The sequence below is a fragment of the Tachypleus tridentatus genome, chromosome 13, assembly GCF_004210375.1.
Source record: "Tachypleus tridentatus isolate NWPU-2018 chromosome 13, ASM421037v1, whole genome shotgun sequence".
NCBI lineage: Eukaryota > Metazoa > Arthropoda > Merostomata > Xiphosura > Limulidae > Tachypleus > Tachypleus tridentatus.
Window position 1 is genome coordinate 264,103,463 of NC_134837.1, and position 17,621 is coordinate 264,121,083.

General features: G+C 36.5%; 1 protein-coding gene across 1 annotated transcript in view; it reads left to right on the forward strand.

Annotated features, from left to right (window-relative positions):
* Positions 1-5,346: 5,346 nt before the first annotated feature.
* The window catches only part of LOC143240236 (uncharacterized), a 40,952-nt gene continuing 28,677 nt past the window's right edge, over positions 5,347-17,621 (forward strand). Inside the window, exon 1 of the mRNA XM_076482368.1 lies at positions 5,347-6,782. Within this exon, the coding sequence (XP_076338483.1) occupies positions 6,146-6,782 (637 nt within the window). The 5' untranslated portion in view covers positions 5,347-6,145. The remainder of the gene's footprint in view (positions 6,783-17,621) is intronic.

Below are 17,621 nucleotides of genomic sequence, written 5' to 3' on the forward strand. Positions count from 1 at the left end.
CACACTACTCTAGTAACCGTTTTCTGAACTCTTTCCAACAATCAATGTCTGTCTCACCGCAGCGCGGGTTAAAAACGGAACACAGTTTCGTAGAATCATGCTGTCTCAAACATATCTGTATAAGTTGGGTATATGGACTCTATGTACAATTGTATATATATATATATATGGGAGACTCCAGATTGTGAAACAGAATTATTAGGCATTTATGTTAATGTGTAAAATAGCTATTAATTGTGATATAAATATATTAAATACTGGCATGACTTGGCCTAGTCTGAGGGTCGTGAGTTCCCATTCCGTCACTCAACATGCTCGCCCTTTCAACCAATCAAACTTTCCGTTAGTTAAAAATAACCCAAAAGTTGGCGGAAGGTGATTTTGAGTAGTTGCCTCAGTCTAGAAAATCACTTCTAAAGTAAAATCGCCTGGAGCAGATAACCTTCAAGTAGTTTTGCGTAAAATTCAAACAAAGATAAATTGAAACTAACTACAAGTTGCGATCAAACCTTATTAAATAACATATCAGATATTACAGCTAATTAAATGTACAGTGTTTCAAGTTCTTATAAAGATTAGGATGTATTATTTCTTATACAGATTAGATTTTTTTTTAATATTATGATGTTATGTTTCTTTTAAAGATTAGGTTGGTTGGTTTGTCGTTTTATGACACAAAGCAGCTGGGCTATCTGCGCTTAAAGATTAGAATGTTTTCCTATTATTGAAATACGATTATTGTAAAATTACTATTCTTTTTTTTCTATTTGTAAAAAAAAAACTTTTTGGGTGATATGTTATTGTATAAAGAAACTAAAATTAATTTTAGGTCATTACCGTACCTTACCACCTTTTTTCTTTAAAAGTCGCAAATCATCAGTTACGATGTTAAGAGTACATGTTAGCACGTGCTAAAGGACGAATAAATGTAAAGAGATAAATTACATCGTCATTGTTTATATTACACATGCATAGTTAAAGGCTCTACTACAAATGGTCATTTTTAAACAACATCTGGTAGCTGTCTTGTTAGATTACAACTATTGCATATAAGTGTCTTTGACCAGAGATTCTAATTTTATTTATATATTCAGTCAATGAGTTATTTTATAATGCTAAACTACACAGTGGCATGTTTACATTCTGCCCATCGAGAAGAAACGAGTCCTGGGATTTATAATTTTAAGTCTGTAAACAACTATCCCCCTGGGAGACAACTGTAAGCCTGTAAACAACTGTCCCCCTGGGAGTATATAGTAAGTCTATAAACAATTATCCAACTGGGAGACAATGTAAGTTCGTATACAAGTGGCCCCCTGGGAAACAATTGTAGATCTGTAAACCATTGATATTTTGGGAGACAATGTAAGTTCGTATACAAGTGGCCCCCTGGGAAACAACTGTAGATCTGTAAACCATTGATATTTTGGGAGACAATGTAAGTTCGTATACAAGTGGCCCCCTGGGAAACAACTGTAGATCTGTAAAGCATTGGTATTTTGGGAGATAATATAAGTTCGTATACAAGTGGCCCCCTGGGAAACAACTGTAGATCTGTAAACCATTGATATTTTGGGAGACAATATAAGTTCGTATACAAGTGGCCCCCTGGGAAACAACTGTAGATCTGTAAACCATTGATATTTTGGGAGACAATGTAAGTTCGTATACAAGTGGCCCCCTGGGAAACAACTGTAGATCTGTAAACCATTGGTATTTTGGGAGACAATATAAGTTCGTATACAAGTGGCCCCCTGGGAAACAACTGTAGATCTGTAAACCATTGATATTTTGGGAGACAATATAAGTTCGTATACAAGTGGCCCCCTGGGAAACAACTGTAGATCTGTAAACCATTGATATTTTGGGAGACAATATAAGTTCGTATACAAGTGGCCCCCTGGGAAACAACTGTAGATCTGTAAACCATTGATATTTTGGGAGACAATGTAAGTTCGTATACAAGTGGCCCCCTGGGAAACAACTGTAGATCTGTAAACCATTGATATTTTGGGAGACAATGTAAGTCCGTAAACCACTCACCCCATTGGAGACAAAATTTACTTATTAATGTATTGTGTAATTCACGAATATAGAAACCAGACTTTTAACATTATAAACCCCCAGACTGACTGCTGGGCGATAAGATAAACCTTCTACTTATCTTTAAATGAATACAGGAGGGTTAATTAACCGTAAGTTTGATAAACTTCTATAATATCTTTAATTTATAACTCTGTTTGCACCAACGTCTAATCGATTGGAAACAAGTGAGTGTTATTTATAAACTGACAGCCTTGGGAAACATTACCTTCATCCTTAACTCGATCTAAACACAGCTGCTTAGTCCATAAAGAGCGAAAGTAAAGAGCGTCCACACTGCTAAAAGGAAGCACAAACTTCAGGGAACAGCCAAGAAGAGTGGCACTCCCACTTAATGACCTTCTGACCAATCTATCTGAAAACAGTTCTTAAGGGAGGGTGGTGAATCCGTGTCCGATGTTGCTTTAAGGAACAAACTTGTAGCACTGGCCATACTCCATTCCCCCCTCCACATACACACACAAACATGAAGGTGGACGAAAAGCTGGGAACATTAGCTTGGCCAGTGGTACTACAACATTGGTGAGATCGTTTAATATTTTCATTGTTCTACTCAGATTTTAATGTAGTGTATTACTGATTAGGTTGTCAGACGTCCCAGTAAAACTGACATTGTCCCAGTTGTTTACCTTATTTTTTGTCACAATCAGAAATAGTAAAAGCATTAAACTGTCTTACACCTCGGTGTGAGTTTTTTTATGATGTACCGTTTACCATTATATACACGTGTTTTAAATTTTACTTGGAGTATTATATGGTAAAGAAACCACACAGTAGTGTTCACTCACTAAATGCTATGTTTTCTAAACCTAACCTGTTATTAGACAGCCACAGAAAGATAAATTTGAATATCTCCGCCAAAAAAATAAAACCAAACGAAGATGAAACATTTTATCTCTAAAACAACTTATGAATGTTTTATTTGTTATTTTTATTTGTACAAGTTTTAAGAACTTTTTGTCCATGACTTGAAAAAGCGATATATAAATATCAGATTATAAAGCAGAAGTAAACACAAAAACGTGTTAACTGTCATTTTACTGTTTCATGACCGTTATACTGTCATTCTGTGTAGAAATAAAAATGTCCCAGTTTTACTGTATAATTCTGATAACTTTATTATTGCGATCTAGTTTAGAAATTATTTAAGTACAAACCGCATTGTCCTATAAGTGCTGCTGTCTGGTTAACATTTATTTGTGTTTTTTGTAAAGGGTGATACAAAAGTAGTTGTTTTTTTGTTTTTATAAACGCCTTATTCATCTAATTTGTATTACCTTTCCAGGACACACTTAAGCCTAGGCATCACTTAGCTTATAGCTTTAGAAAAGTAATAACATAATATTATGCTAATCATGACGAATTTATAATGGTAATTGTTTAGGTGAGTAATACTTCATGATAAGAAATGTGTGTTGTGAAAAATACGTTAACAGTTTCTAACACCGTTGTTTCGCTTTAACGATCCGCTCATTAAACTGTTTGTTTAAATCGCTTTTTAGAGCATGACAATTATGTTATTTTACAATACGCTCGTGAAAATAAGACGTTAGGGACCACTTGCAAATTTCCAAGAAATAAAATATAATTGTTTCATTTCTTATTTTTGCTATTCAATTAAAGCACATTATTTTTATTTTACTGTCAATATTAATAATTATGTTTCGCAGACGACGCTACTTGACTCACCGTTATTTGTGCAGTTAAAAAGCGCTACCTACCTTGGTGACACAAATTTTTGAAACCAGAGATACGAGGCTTCTAGATGTATCTAACTTTCGTGTGTGGCAGTCAAACAGAATTAGCCACGTTAGATGAAGCAATGAGATAATGAAATTAGATTTGCAGTCATATAGGTAAGCCAAGAAAAGTGGTATATATGTTAGAGTGCACTATCACTCGTGGAAGATGGAAGAATAAGCTTTAACACTTTCCTGTTTTAACGTGCACGACAGTACATCGAGTACAACCAAATTCAGTTTCTAATGTCCAGGGCAGTACATCGAGTACAACCAAATTCAGTTTCTAATGTCCAGGGCAGTACATCGAGTACAACCAAATTCAGTTTTAATGTCCAGGACAGTACACTGAGTACAACCAAATTCAGTTTTAATGTCCAGGACAGTACATTGAGTACAACCAAATTCAGTTTTAATGTCCAGGACAGTACATTAAGTACAACCAAAATCAGTTTTAATGTCCAGGACAGTACATCGAGTACAATCGAATTCAGTTTTAATGTCCAAGACAGTACATCCAGTACAACCAAATTCAATTTTAATGTCCAGGACAGTACATTGAGTACAATCAAATTATATGTTAATGTCCAGGACAGTACATCGAGTACAATCGAATTTAGTCTTAATGTCCAAAACAGTACATTGAGTACAATAAAATTCAGTTTTAATGTCCAGGATAGGTCATTGAGTACAACCAGACTGAATATATTTATACTAAACAAACAAACAAATACAATTTATATTGGCCCGGCATGGCCAGGTGGTTAAGGCACTCGACTCGTACCCCATCACACCAAACATGCTCGCTCTTTCAGCCCTAGGTGCGTTGTAATGTGACGGTCAATCCCACTATTCTCTGATAAAAGACCAATCCAAAAGTTGGTGGTGGGTGGCGATGACCAGCTGCCTTCCCACTAGTCTTATACTACTGAACTAGGGGCGGCTAAGGTAGATTGCCATCGTGTAGCTATGGGCGAAATTCAAAAACAAATCAAACAATGTATATTAAATATTCATCCTCCTTAGTGCCATATAGCGCTACCTTCTGCCCTTAAGATATTTTATTAATTCGTAACATTGAATTATTTGTGAATAAACTATAACATTTTTAGTTGCTGGTGGTGATGAGGATATTAGGTATCTGGGGCCCTATGAGCGTATATGATAATCCATTTTAACCCTGTCCATGCTGAGTCTTTTATCATGCGTGAAAAAAAAAAAAAAAACGGCAGAAAAAGTGGAAAGTTCATAAAAAATTCATTTCAGAAAAATATTACTCTATTATTAAACTTAATATTATATCGTTTTGCAAAGAAATGTTTCAGCATTTCCAGTTCGATTTTGAATGAAAGAAATCGAATTAATGCAAGGTAACATCTCCTCATAAAAAAAACAAACGGGGTGTTCGGAAGTATTTTCTTTATTAAAGCGTATATGTAAAGTTTATCAATAGGTAGCGCTACGGACAACTTCACTTATCCAGCGAGTAACCAATCAGAAGCTAATGTGTGCAACAAGTACCACATCAACACCAAGCAGCGAAGCAAAAGTAAGCACATGGTTGTGTGTAAAGTGTAATGTTTAGCGAAAAGTATTTGACTGATCCACGGACTAGGGACAAGCAAGAAAAAGTGGTTTATAAGAAAAGTTATCATAATGAAGGGAAGACTGGAATATTTTAAAGAAATTACTTTCTATACCGAGCAAATCGTATGTAAGCCTACGTACCAGTAACTGTGTCGTTCAGAAATACCCTTCGGTGTCACGCTTCGATGCTAGCGATGAAAGACTGCATCCTTCCCCAGAGAGTTTAGTAACACCAACAGAGCAGAGCTCGAATTCGGCTCAGGGTAATACCCTACCCATCCTTTACAGTGCAGTATCTTTCTCATGTCTAGTTCTGTCTTGAGTGTCCCGTCGCTTCAAGCTAAAGTTATCGCAGATGCGTTAGTTGGAGTCGTCTTCGAAACAGTAAGTTTCAACAGAACGTGCCGGGCAAACAGGTAGCACCGGTCCGGCTACAAAAGGTGTGGCTGTAGAAGGAAGTTGCAGGTCGTGTTCCGTTGTGCTGTTTCAAGCTGTAAGACCAAGGATTTGTAGTGTTAAAAAGATTAGAAATACTCTATTAAAATTTGAAAATTCAAATAAAAAAATGGTTAGGAGTTGTTTTCGTTTTACTTCCAAAAACATGGTATGTAACTGTAGCGAACAACATCGGAGACGGGAAATATCGCTTCTTTCTAATAGTAATGTACAACAGGTTGTGAGGAATGCTGTATAAATAACCTGTACTTACACGTGTCATGGTCCGAAATACGCCAACAGTAGATGGCCAACAAAGCAACGAAACGTCTACCACTCTTACCTGCATCGATCAAACAGGAAACAGCAGGAGACCAGTGACCGGTAATAACATGACACACCAGAGAGGTCGACGGGACTATCCACCAGTTGATGGATATACTTTTGTTGATACTAACCCTAATCCAAACGTTTTACCAGATATACTTAACTCTCATCTCCCTCCACCTTATTCCACACTTCCTCCTCCTTCCAACAGGCGTTTACCACCACCTACACATCCTCCGCCACCACCCCCACTACTACATGGACCACTTGTTCACCCACCCCCTGGGCCTTTGGCTGGAAGTTATCCATATTTACCTATGGGACGATCCGTACCGAGAGGAAGGGGTGGATTCCCTTCACAAGGACGAAATAGGTCCTTAATAATAGGAACTAGTTGCACGGCCCCAGCGGCTTCCGAGGGTGATGAACCCAAACAATGTTGTGGTGTGATGGTTACACAAACTGTCAGCATCCGCTGGTTTATTGTGATGATAGCATTTGTAGGCCTTTGTTGTGCTATTGTTGGAACAGTTCTAGGCGCGCTCAAGTCAACAGGACGAGAACACTTAACAGTATCATTGTTAATAATAGGTAAGTTCGTTTGCAGCCAGCTTCTATAACAATGTGCTTTTTCTTTTGTAAGTGTAAACGAACAGTAAAATAGATCCATAGCTATACTTAAGTACTGGAAAGCTACAGGGCTTTTTTATCCGTGAATAAATTATTTGTTTTGTTTATTTTTAACATTTTGACTTTCAATAATTCGCCGTTATATTCATTTTTATATCCAAGATTTTTGTAAACCAAAATATATATTTCATTTTTGGAATAAGTAGTGGTTTTACGAGTGTAGTAATATTCAATAAGTTACTTTATTTAAATAATGCATTTTGTTTTTCTTTTCCGGAATAAAATAATGGAAAGGAATCATTTTGAAAGATAAAAACTTTATTAATGAAGTGAAAATAACTACAAACCATCCTAGCCCGGCGTGGCCAGGTGGTTAAGTCATTCTATTCGTAATCTGAGGGTTGAGGGTTTGATTTCCAATCACACCAAACATGCTCGCCCTTTCAGTCATGGGGTCGTTATAAAGTTACAGTCAATCCCACTGTTCGTTGGTAAAAGAGTAGCCCAAGAGTTGGCGGTGGATGGTAATGACTAGCTGCTTCCCCTCTACTCTTACACTGCTAAATTAAACACAGCTAGCGCAGATAGCCCTCGTGTACACTGCTAAATTAAACACAGCTAGCGCAGATAGCCCTCGTGTAGCTTTGTATTTAATTCCAAACAATTAACAATCAATCAAAAAGTTTGTTAAATATACCTATGAAACCTGAACTTAGACTGAAAAAAAGAATTTCAAACCCTTCAGCGAATTGTGAGAGTTTCGTCGTGTTTGACAGATGTCGCCATGTTAACAGCATTTATAATTGAAACTAAATTAATCAGAAACTGAATTCTAGTGTTGAAGTACAGGTATACAAGATAGAGACATGAAATGTCAGAGTTTAAACATTAAATCATTACCAACAATAAACGGGAACATTTATTAAACATGTCTGATCATGATATATGCTAAGGGTTCACAAGCTTTCTTGGCTTAACGCCAGTTACCCTGACAAATACTGTTGCTTATTTTATTTCTTTTACTGCCTCACCTATTATAGTTGAACAGTTTGTTAGAACGGTAACTTTTCAGATTATGTAGTCTTTTGCGAGGAAATATTTATATATGTCCCCTGAAACTATCTCGCAGTTCTCCAGGGGCACTATGACCCCTATACCACGAAAAGTAACAAATATGTCGCAGGAAGTCTGTATTTGTGCACTCATTATAAAGCAGAAAATATATTGAAAACATTTATAAACTGAATAAAAAAAACAAATTATCGAATAGATTATGTCGTTTAATTTTACAGTGTGACTTTCGTCTCGAAAGAATATAAGGTATTTAAACGGCTCAATAATAACTCGTGTCACTGGCAGCGGAGTTATTTGCAGGAAATTATAACACTTGCGAGGAAATCGAAACGATTGTTAAGTTACTATATTCTTGACGTTTCGGATTGTACATAACACGTTATCATCATCGGATTTTCTGAGAAAACAAGTGATTTATAAAATTAATAAAGTTGAAGATTATATAACAGGATTTATTCAACACCTTAAGTTTCTGACAAATGGTGGAAATGCGGTCTTTGTTTTCATTATTTCTTTTGTAAATGTAATAAGTACAAATCATAGTGGCCCGGCATGGCCAGGTGGTGAAGACGGTCGACTCGTAATCTGAGGGTCGCGGGTTCGAATCTCCGTTGCACCAAAGATGTTCGCCCTTTCAGCCGTGGAGGCATTATAATGTGACAGTTAATCCCATTATTCGTTAGTAAAAGAGTAGCCCAAGGGTTGGAGGTGGATGGTGATGACTAGCTGCCTTCCCTCCAGTCTTACACTGCTAAATTAGGGACGACTAGCGCAGATAGTCCTTCGCAAAATTGAAAACAAATAAACCATGATCACACACATGCGCTTTGTGCATGGGGGGAGGGGGTAGAGAGACAACTTCATTTCATAGGCACCTAACTTGTCGAGACTATCTGCTCATTCACGTTTAAGCTGCGCGTGTTTAGAGTTGCTATCAGACAAATAGCTTATGTTAATGAATTGTAATTGAAGCGTAAAGGATCTATTGCGATTGGTTTATTAAATCCAACATTGGATTAAATAAGTAAAATTATACGTTAAAAATTATTGCGCATGTGTAATATGAACTTTCACATATGAAAATTGAAGAAAACTGGTGAACTGATGATTTCATAGCTGGTATTAAATAAACTATTTCATCGTAGCTTACTTCATTCTTCTCTTGAGGTATTCAAAGTGCTTGTGTTTGGTTACACATTTCGTCTAGTAGTGTTTTCACGTCTTTACACACACACACACACACACTCAAAGTGCTTGTGTTTGGTTACACATTTCATCTAACAGTGTTTTCACGTTTTCACACACACACACACACACACACACACACACACACACTCAAAGTGCTTGTGTTTGGTTTCACATTTCGTCTAGTAGTGTTTTCACGTCTTTACACACACACACACACACACACACACACACACACACACACACAAAGTGCTTGTGTTTGGTTACACATTTCATCTAACAGTGTTTTCACGTCTTTACACACACTCAAAGTGCTTGTGTTTGGTTACACATTTCGTCTAGAAGTGTTTTCACGTCTTTACACACACACACACACACACACACTCAAAGTGCTTGTGTTTGGTTACACATTTCATCTAACAGTGTTTTCACGTCTTTACACACACTCAAAGTGCTTGTGTTTGGTTACACATTTCATCTAGTAGTGTTTTCACGTCTTTACACACACACACACACACACACTCAAAGTGCTTGTGTTTGGTTACACATTTCGTCTAGTAGTGTTTTCACGTCTTTACACACACACACACACACACACACACACACACACACACACACACTCAAAGTGCTTGTGTTTGGTTACACATTTCGTCTAGTAGTATTTTCACGTCTTTACACACACACACACACACACTCAAAGTGCTTGTGTTTGGTTACACATTTCGTCTAGTAGTGTTTTCACGTCTTTACACACACACACACACACACTCAAAGTGCTTGTGTTTGGTTTCACATTTCATCTAACAGTGTTTTCACGTCTTTACACACTCATACACCTTTGAACGTTTCAACTTCGCTATTTTCATAAAGTTCGCATAAATCAATCAAAACGTCATTGTACGTTGTTATTTTCAGTTTAGAAATATTTTTATAACTTAAATTTAACATTGTCGCATAAGTTCTACACTTAACCTAAACAATTTCGCTTTAGTTTGAACGTTTATTCGACTGTTTTCAAAAGATAACTATCACTTTCCAAACTGGTAGGACTTACAAGTCATCAGTCTTGACGGGAGGTGATGGTTGAATCCCTTCCTTTCTATATTTTTAGTTTTATAAATGAACGAGAAGAAACCCTAATTTTTACATGTAATTGTTTTCAAACGAATTTCTACGCTATATTGACACACACATGCACACACGCTGTTGGTGCTGTGTGAGGTTATAAGCGCGTGCTGCCACGTAAGTGCCAGGGTGTAAACACGTCCTTTAAGCGTTTCTTTCGAGAACAAAAATTAGGTCAGCTTGGCTGCAGTAAAGACTGAAAATAAAACACCTAGAAATGCAAATAAATCTGACACTAAACCATGTGTCAACAAATTATTATTATTTGGAGCTTTCCTTTCACGTTCCTTACTTGGTCAACGTCAGAACTTTGGGTCTGGAACCTAGGGTGGCAATCTAAGGGTAGCGGGTTCGAATTCCCGTCTCACAAATCATGCTCTCCCTTTCAACTGTGGGGGCTTTATAATGTTACAGTCAATCTCACTATTCATTGGAAAAAAGTACCTTAAACGTTGGTCTATTTTACGCTGCTAAATTAGGGACGGCTGGTACAGATAGCCCTTGTGTTGTCTTGTGTGAAATTCAAAAATTAACAAACTGGGCAGATGTTAAGTTGAAATACCCAGCGGTAACGGTTACGTAAAGAACGGTATAGCTTTCTAAGACTTATAAATCTGCCATATCCAGTATCGGCGAGGTTTTCGGTCAGATGTCTGGGTTCATCAGGTCGGCTGGAATGGAAGAGGAAGCTGCTATGTCACCACTTTTATTAATAATTTGGGAAACGGATGAAATAAGTGAATTTTAATTATTACAGGTTTTTACATTTGTCACTTACCAATCAGAAGTGGAGTTAATGTTGAGAATATTATTATTTAACACCATTTATTTTAACCAGTACATAATCACGTCATACACACTGTCAACCTGATTAAATTATGCTCTTGTAATTATTTATGTTCTCGGGCAAGTTCTTTTATATTATTCGCGAAAACAAAGTGCAACGTTGTTTTCATATTGGTAACAAACCTTTTTCTCTTTCGTTCAACTTCAACTCTTAAATGATTTCACGAAGTACCAATAGGCTAATTCTTAAATGATTTCACGAAGTACCAATAGGCTTATTCTTTAATGATTTCACGAAGTACCAATAGGCTTAACTTCACAGATAACACAGGATTTACCCTTACTTGCTAATTGTCTCATTTCTCTTTCTTTCACGAAACTGGAGTGATAGACAAACCGGCTATCAAGGTAATTCAATAATAACTCGACATTAAAATACGTAACTGGTTGATACACTCGTTAATCAATCAACTGTTTCTTTTACCCACTCACGCTTGACTTGCTTCTTATGAGGTTCAAGGCCCGGCATAGCCAAGCGTGTTAAGGCGTGCGAGTCGTAATCTGAGGGTCGTGGGTTCGCATCCCCGTCGCGCCAAACATGCTCGCCCTTTCAGCCGTGGGGGCGTTATAATGTTACGGTCAATCCCACTATTCGTTGGTAAAAGAGTAGCCCAAGAGTTGGAGGTGGGTGGTGATGACTAGCTGCTTTCCCTCTAGTCTTACACTGCTAAATTAGGGACGGCTAGCGCAGATAGCCCTCGAGTAGCTTTGTGCGAAATTCAAAAACAAACAAACACAAATTATGTGGTTCAAACTGTTTCTTACACTTCCAAGAAAGTTATCAATAGCATGCGCTCTTCGCTGATATTAAAAAATCTCCCCGAGCCAAAAACGACTTATAAATGAGTAATTAAAAATATAGTCTGAAACAATACGTGTTTTTCAATTTTTCAACTGCGCTGACAACTTATTTCTTAAAAAAAGATTAGTATACATGTAATATAAAGAATTACTTATGTGTAAGAACCAGGAAATTTAACTGTCGGAGCAAAAATGCAGAAATTATTTAAGGTGAAAGGTTCTTTTGACTGTAATACATTTAAATGCAATCTATCTAGTAAAATGTTGTATATATAAAGAGTTAATTTATGTAAGTATCATGTTAGAAACAAAAAGTTCCATCCTGGAAAACAAACATTTTAGTTTCTCTAACTCCTATTTTTTTTTAACAAAATGGCTAAACTTTTCTTCAATGTTTTTTCTTTATGGAGTTACAGGGAAAAATATTTTACAGGTCGTTTTATTTAATTAAAAGCCGTTAGGGGGAGACATTTAATACATAGGTGTACAAGAGATTTTTGTGTGTGTGTATATATATACTGTGAATAACTCCAAAGTAAAACATTTTTTTTAAATATATTTAGTTTGTGAAGCTTATATATTGTATTATAATAATTTTATTGTTAGTTTAAAATATTTTAATGTTGATCTATAAATGTTTTTCAAACTAGGTTTTAATTTGAAGCGTCAGTAATAAAGTAATTTATTTTGTAATATTGAGATATTCCAATAAAATTAATTATTGAAAATTTAAAAGTTATATATTTTGTACTTAAAATGTATTACTCTTAAAACAAATTATTTGTTTTCTGCTCATATTTTACCCTAAAGAGTAGTCTAATGAACTTGGTAAAGTATAGAAGAATTTATTAAATAAAAAATTGTTAGGTAAACAAAGGCTTTCTTTTTTATGGGTTGTTGTATAAACTTCTGACGTTTCGACATAAACACGGGGTTTATCATAATTCAAGAAAATCTCACCACTCTACTGTCTTAACTAAACAGGGGATTCAAGTCTACTGTTTCAAGCTGAGCATTACAATGCGTCATAGCACAAAACGAATCATGTTTGGTGTGCCATGAGTGTGAACTCATTGCAAAACTAACACGCTTGCATTTTGGGAGTTTGGGTGGGATATAAGAATGACAGTCAAATCCCGCTTTTCGGCTAGACAAGAGCAACTCATGATTTGGTGGCTAGTTTTGGACAATATTGGACATTGAGGAAGATTCTGGAACATATGATTTTACATAATCATGGAAATAAATAATCATTCATTGGTCTTTCATAACAAAGAAGAGAAAGGAACAACTACCAACTTTCCACCCCTGCACAGTACTTCTCCCTCCCCTACTAAGATATATTTTATTTCCAACTTTCCACCCCTGCACAGTACTTCTCCCTCCCCTACTAAGATATATTTTATTTCCAACTTTCCACCCCTGCACAGTACTTCTCCTTCCCCCCTACTAAGATATATTTTATTTCCAACTTTCCACCCCTGCACAGTACTTCTCCCTCCCCCCTACTAAGATGTATTTTATTTCCAACTTTCCACCCTGCACTGCTCCTTCCCCTACTAAGATGTATTTTGTTACTCTTTCCACCCTGCACAGTACTTCCCTCCCCCTCTACTAAGATGTATTTTATTACTTTTCCACCTGCTTTCTCTCCTTCCTCTGCTAGGATGTGTTTTGTTACTTTTCCACCCTGCACAGTACTTCTCCTTCCCCTACTAAGATGTATTTTATTATGACTTTCCACCCTGCACAGTACTTCTCCCCTCCCTACTAAGATGTATTTTGTTATGACTTTCCACCCTGCACAGTTACTTCTCCTCCCCTACTAAGATATATTTTATTACCAACTTTCCACCCTGCACAGTTACTTCCCCTTCCCCTACTAGGATGTTTTTTATTATGACTTTCCACCTCTACTTCTCTGCTAGGATATATTTTGTTACCACTTTCCACCCCTGCACAGTACTTCTCCTCCCCCTACTAGGATATGTTTTATTACCAACTTTCCACCCCTGCACAGTACTTCTCCTTCCCCCCTACTAAGATATATTTTATTACCAACTTTCCACCCCTGCACAGTACTTCTCCTTCCCCCCTACTAAGATATATTTTATTACCAACTTTCCACCCTGCACAGTGCTCCTCCCCCCTACTAAGATGTATTTTATTACCACCTTTCCACCCCTGCACAGTACTTCTCCCTCCCCCCTACTAAGATGTATTTTATTACCAACTTTCTACCCCTGCACAGTACTTCTCCTTCCCCCCTACTAAGATGTATTTTATTACCACCTTTCCACCCCTGCACAGTACTTTTCCTTCCCCCCTACTAAGATGTATTTTATTAGGTTCATCTGTTCCTTTATCATGTTCATCCAAACGGATATTTTCCCCCATAAAACAAATCTACAATGCGATTCACAGTGGGCTCCAAAGTAGCAATTATCATACTCCAATGTCTTCAGTTAACTATATAGCTACTAAATGGACCCCCTGCCTGTGGTATCTGAGCACGTGCTGCCATGTTTTGTCCAATTAGCGTATGAATTGGATATGAAAATAGATTTAAACATAGCGAGCACCACTGAGATTCCTAGTGGGGGGTTAACATAGTAAGCTATCTGATGGCAGATTCGGGTTTAGCGACCATGAAAACCTATTCTTATTCCTCCCCTCCCTCCCCTGGTATGAAAAGCTTTTTCATGGGGCTACTCCTTGTAGGTAAGGCCACATTGTCAAGTTCAGGCCTATGAGGAATTGGCTCAGAACAAACGTAGCGCAAGCGGTGTGCTCTTAGGAGGCTAAGTTTGCGTCCCTGAAGGTAAAGATAAGTATATTTTTAGAGGGGAATTTATCTGTCTCAGGACGTCATTGACAATCGGTAAGGCCCCGAATTAACTGTACATGCGTACATAGATAAAAGATCAATAAATATAGTACATAAAATCTGGCAAAAGAAATGAGAACTCTGAAAACGGTGAATCGAAAATGTTTAGAATAGAGGAACGAAAGGCCTGTCTGATTGCTCTTTTCACATAAACTCGTTCATCTGATGGGGGAGTTCGTGATGGTATGGTGTGGAAAAATATTTGATTCGTTATTTTCAATACAAAACACACCCACTTAATTTTTATTATAACACTTTTTATACTGCTGTACCGTGTTTATGGGTAGGTTGCTTTGAATGGTTTTGTTAAAAATAATCACATTTAAAATTTCTTTAAGAAAAAACGCTGTCGAAGGCAATTATCCTAAAATGTTTTAGTAACGCCCCCCACATTAATGGATATCGATTAAGAAATTGTTTATTTTAAAAATTAGGTTATTAAATCCAAATGATATTTCGATGTACATGAAACCTGTTCTCTTTAAGAAATATTCCGATAAGAACTAACCGTATTATTCTTGTAAGGCGTAGTTAGTGATATCGGGTTTAAGGTCACTAAATATATGCGTTTTTTAAACCTAAAATGATTCATTGTTTAAAAATTTTAAGGAAATGGAACATTTGAAACCTTTCATTAAAGGCTTTAAATGCACATGTCAGAACTTTCTTTCTTCGCGGCGCAGAATTTTCTTGTAAATATTATATTTTCTAACAAACTGAAGACTAGATAAAACCGGATATGACGTTGTCATGTACAGTTAAAAAGTACTACCGTGTAATGTGAACATCAGGTGGTCTGATGTTTGAAATTCTTTTTCTCGACAGAAGTTGAGTACAAGATCTACAAATGAGTATGCGCAGTGGGAGGGGGGGACGGTAAAACCCAGGATTTGATTCTCGTGGTGGACAGAGAGCATAGCTTGTTATACAGCTTTGTACTAAAGAAACAAAATGACAACAAACACACACTCAGTGGTTCATACAGTTGTCTTATGTGCAACCAGACTTAACAACATTCAGGAAATAAACGCAAAGTATTTCAGAATTCAACAGCGAAACTCAGAGGACGAGATTATAAACAATGGCACGTGATATTCAAATAACGTTTGACTCGCATGTACGTGTACGTATTTAATACATTTAAAAACTGATTTATATTTTAAACTCTTCCACAATGTTAAAGAGCTGGTCCGTATTGAGGGAGGCTTAGTAACCCTCTCATCAGGTGTTAATATATCACATTCTGTTGAATTTTGTGTGAGACTTTACTTTGTTAAAAATCTCAAACCCATTTAACTGCTCTTCAACGAACAATATTAGCATATCTTTGTAATGAGTGGTTGCTAGTCTTGGTCAACATTTTTCCATGGAAAGACACAAACAAATCGGTTTTGGAACGGAGGTATTGGGTTAATATGGCTCCCCTTGTAACAATGCCAGATTCTGGCGTACACGTGACGACAATAACACACCGTTTCTTCATTCCAAAGTCCAAGGAGAATTATGAAACGGTTTGTGCGATTGACTGTTATGTTAGTTCCATATAACCACTGGTAACCACATTGTGACTGTTTTATATCATTACCGGTTTTTTTGTGTGTTAACACAGTTTTTAAAGTGGACGTAACTGTTTTATACCATTACCGGTCTTTGAATGTAAACACAGTTAACCGCTTTAACAATAGGTTCTTTCGAAGGAAATCAAAGTGTAATAATGAACAACGAACATTTGACACGTGTGTGTTCAATAATAAACATTTAATTATTGGACGTTTCAGAATGTACATATTCCATCTTCAGCAAGTTGTATTGGACACGATACATTATTATTATATTATAAATTTTAAACATTTTATTAAAATACAGAATAAAAGGATGAAATACACCAGTATTATACAAGAACGGGTAGGTTAATACACCAGTATTATACAAGCATTCAGAACAGCAAACAGACTTAACTGTGATGAAGTTGTGTTATTATTTAAAGCTTGGAGTTCATTTATAATATATAATACACTAAGAGACAACCAAATAAACGGATAACAGAATGTTAGACATGTGTTTAAAACGCAATTAATTGTAACGATGTAGTGTTATTATTTAAATTTGTGACGTCATTTGAAACAGATAACCTTTCTTGAAACTCGTCTCGTGTACATCGTTAAATATTGAACTTTTAATATAAACAATATCAGGAGTTTAATAGTTTTCTTCGAGATGTCCGGGATCGGACACAAGTTTAGGTTTCTATCATCTGCAAGTGACCCCCAGCTGTTCTTTTATTAACTAACAAACATTTGGAAAAACTGGGAAGAGGTGAACCGAACCTTTAGGAATAAACTGTATTGCGAAGCGTCTAAAAGTGGAGCAGTCCACTTCATGGTGATATAATTAAAACACCCAGTTTTAATTGGGTCATTCGACAGCACTTAACTTTTATAAATCGCATATTTAGTCATGGGAATTTGTACTCGTAAGTTCAAGTATGATGTCACTAGTGCTACTGGTTTTAAGATTTGTATATATCAAGTATGATGTCACTAGTGCTACTGGTTTTAAGATTTGTATATATCAAGTATGATGTCACTAGTGCTACTGGTTTCAAGATGTATATTTGTATATATCAAGTATGATGTCACTAGTGCTACTGGTTTTAAGATGTATATTTGGAATGTATTAAAGTTATGGGAAAAGTTGATGCCAGTAACAGTATAGTTGCGGGACGAATATTCCCCCACCTTCTTCCCGGAATTTTTAAATATGTTTTATTGGTCAACAGTAGGATAGGTGTTGTAAAATCTGGAGGTACTATTACTAGCCACAAATTCTATTTTATCATGCTTCCTTCTGATGTTAAATAAACACTTCCACACGCGTAACCG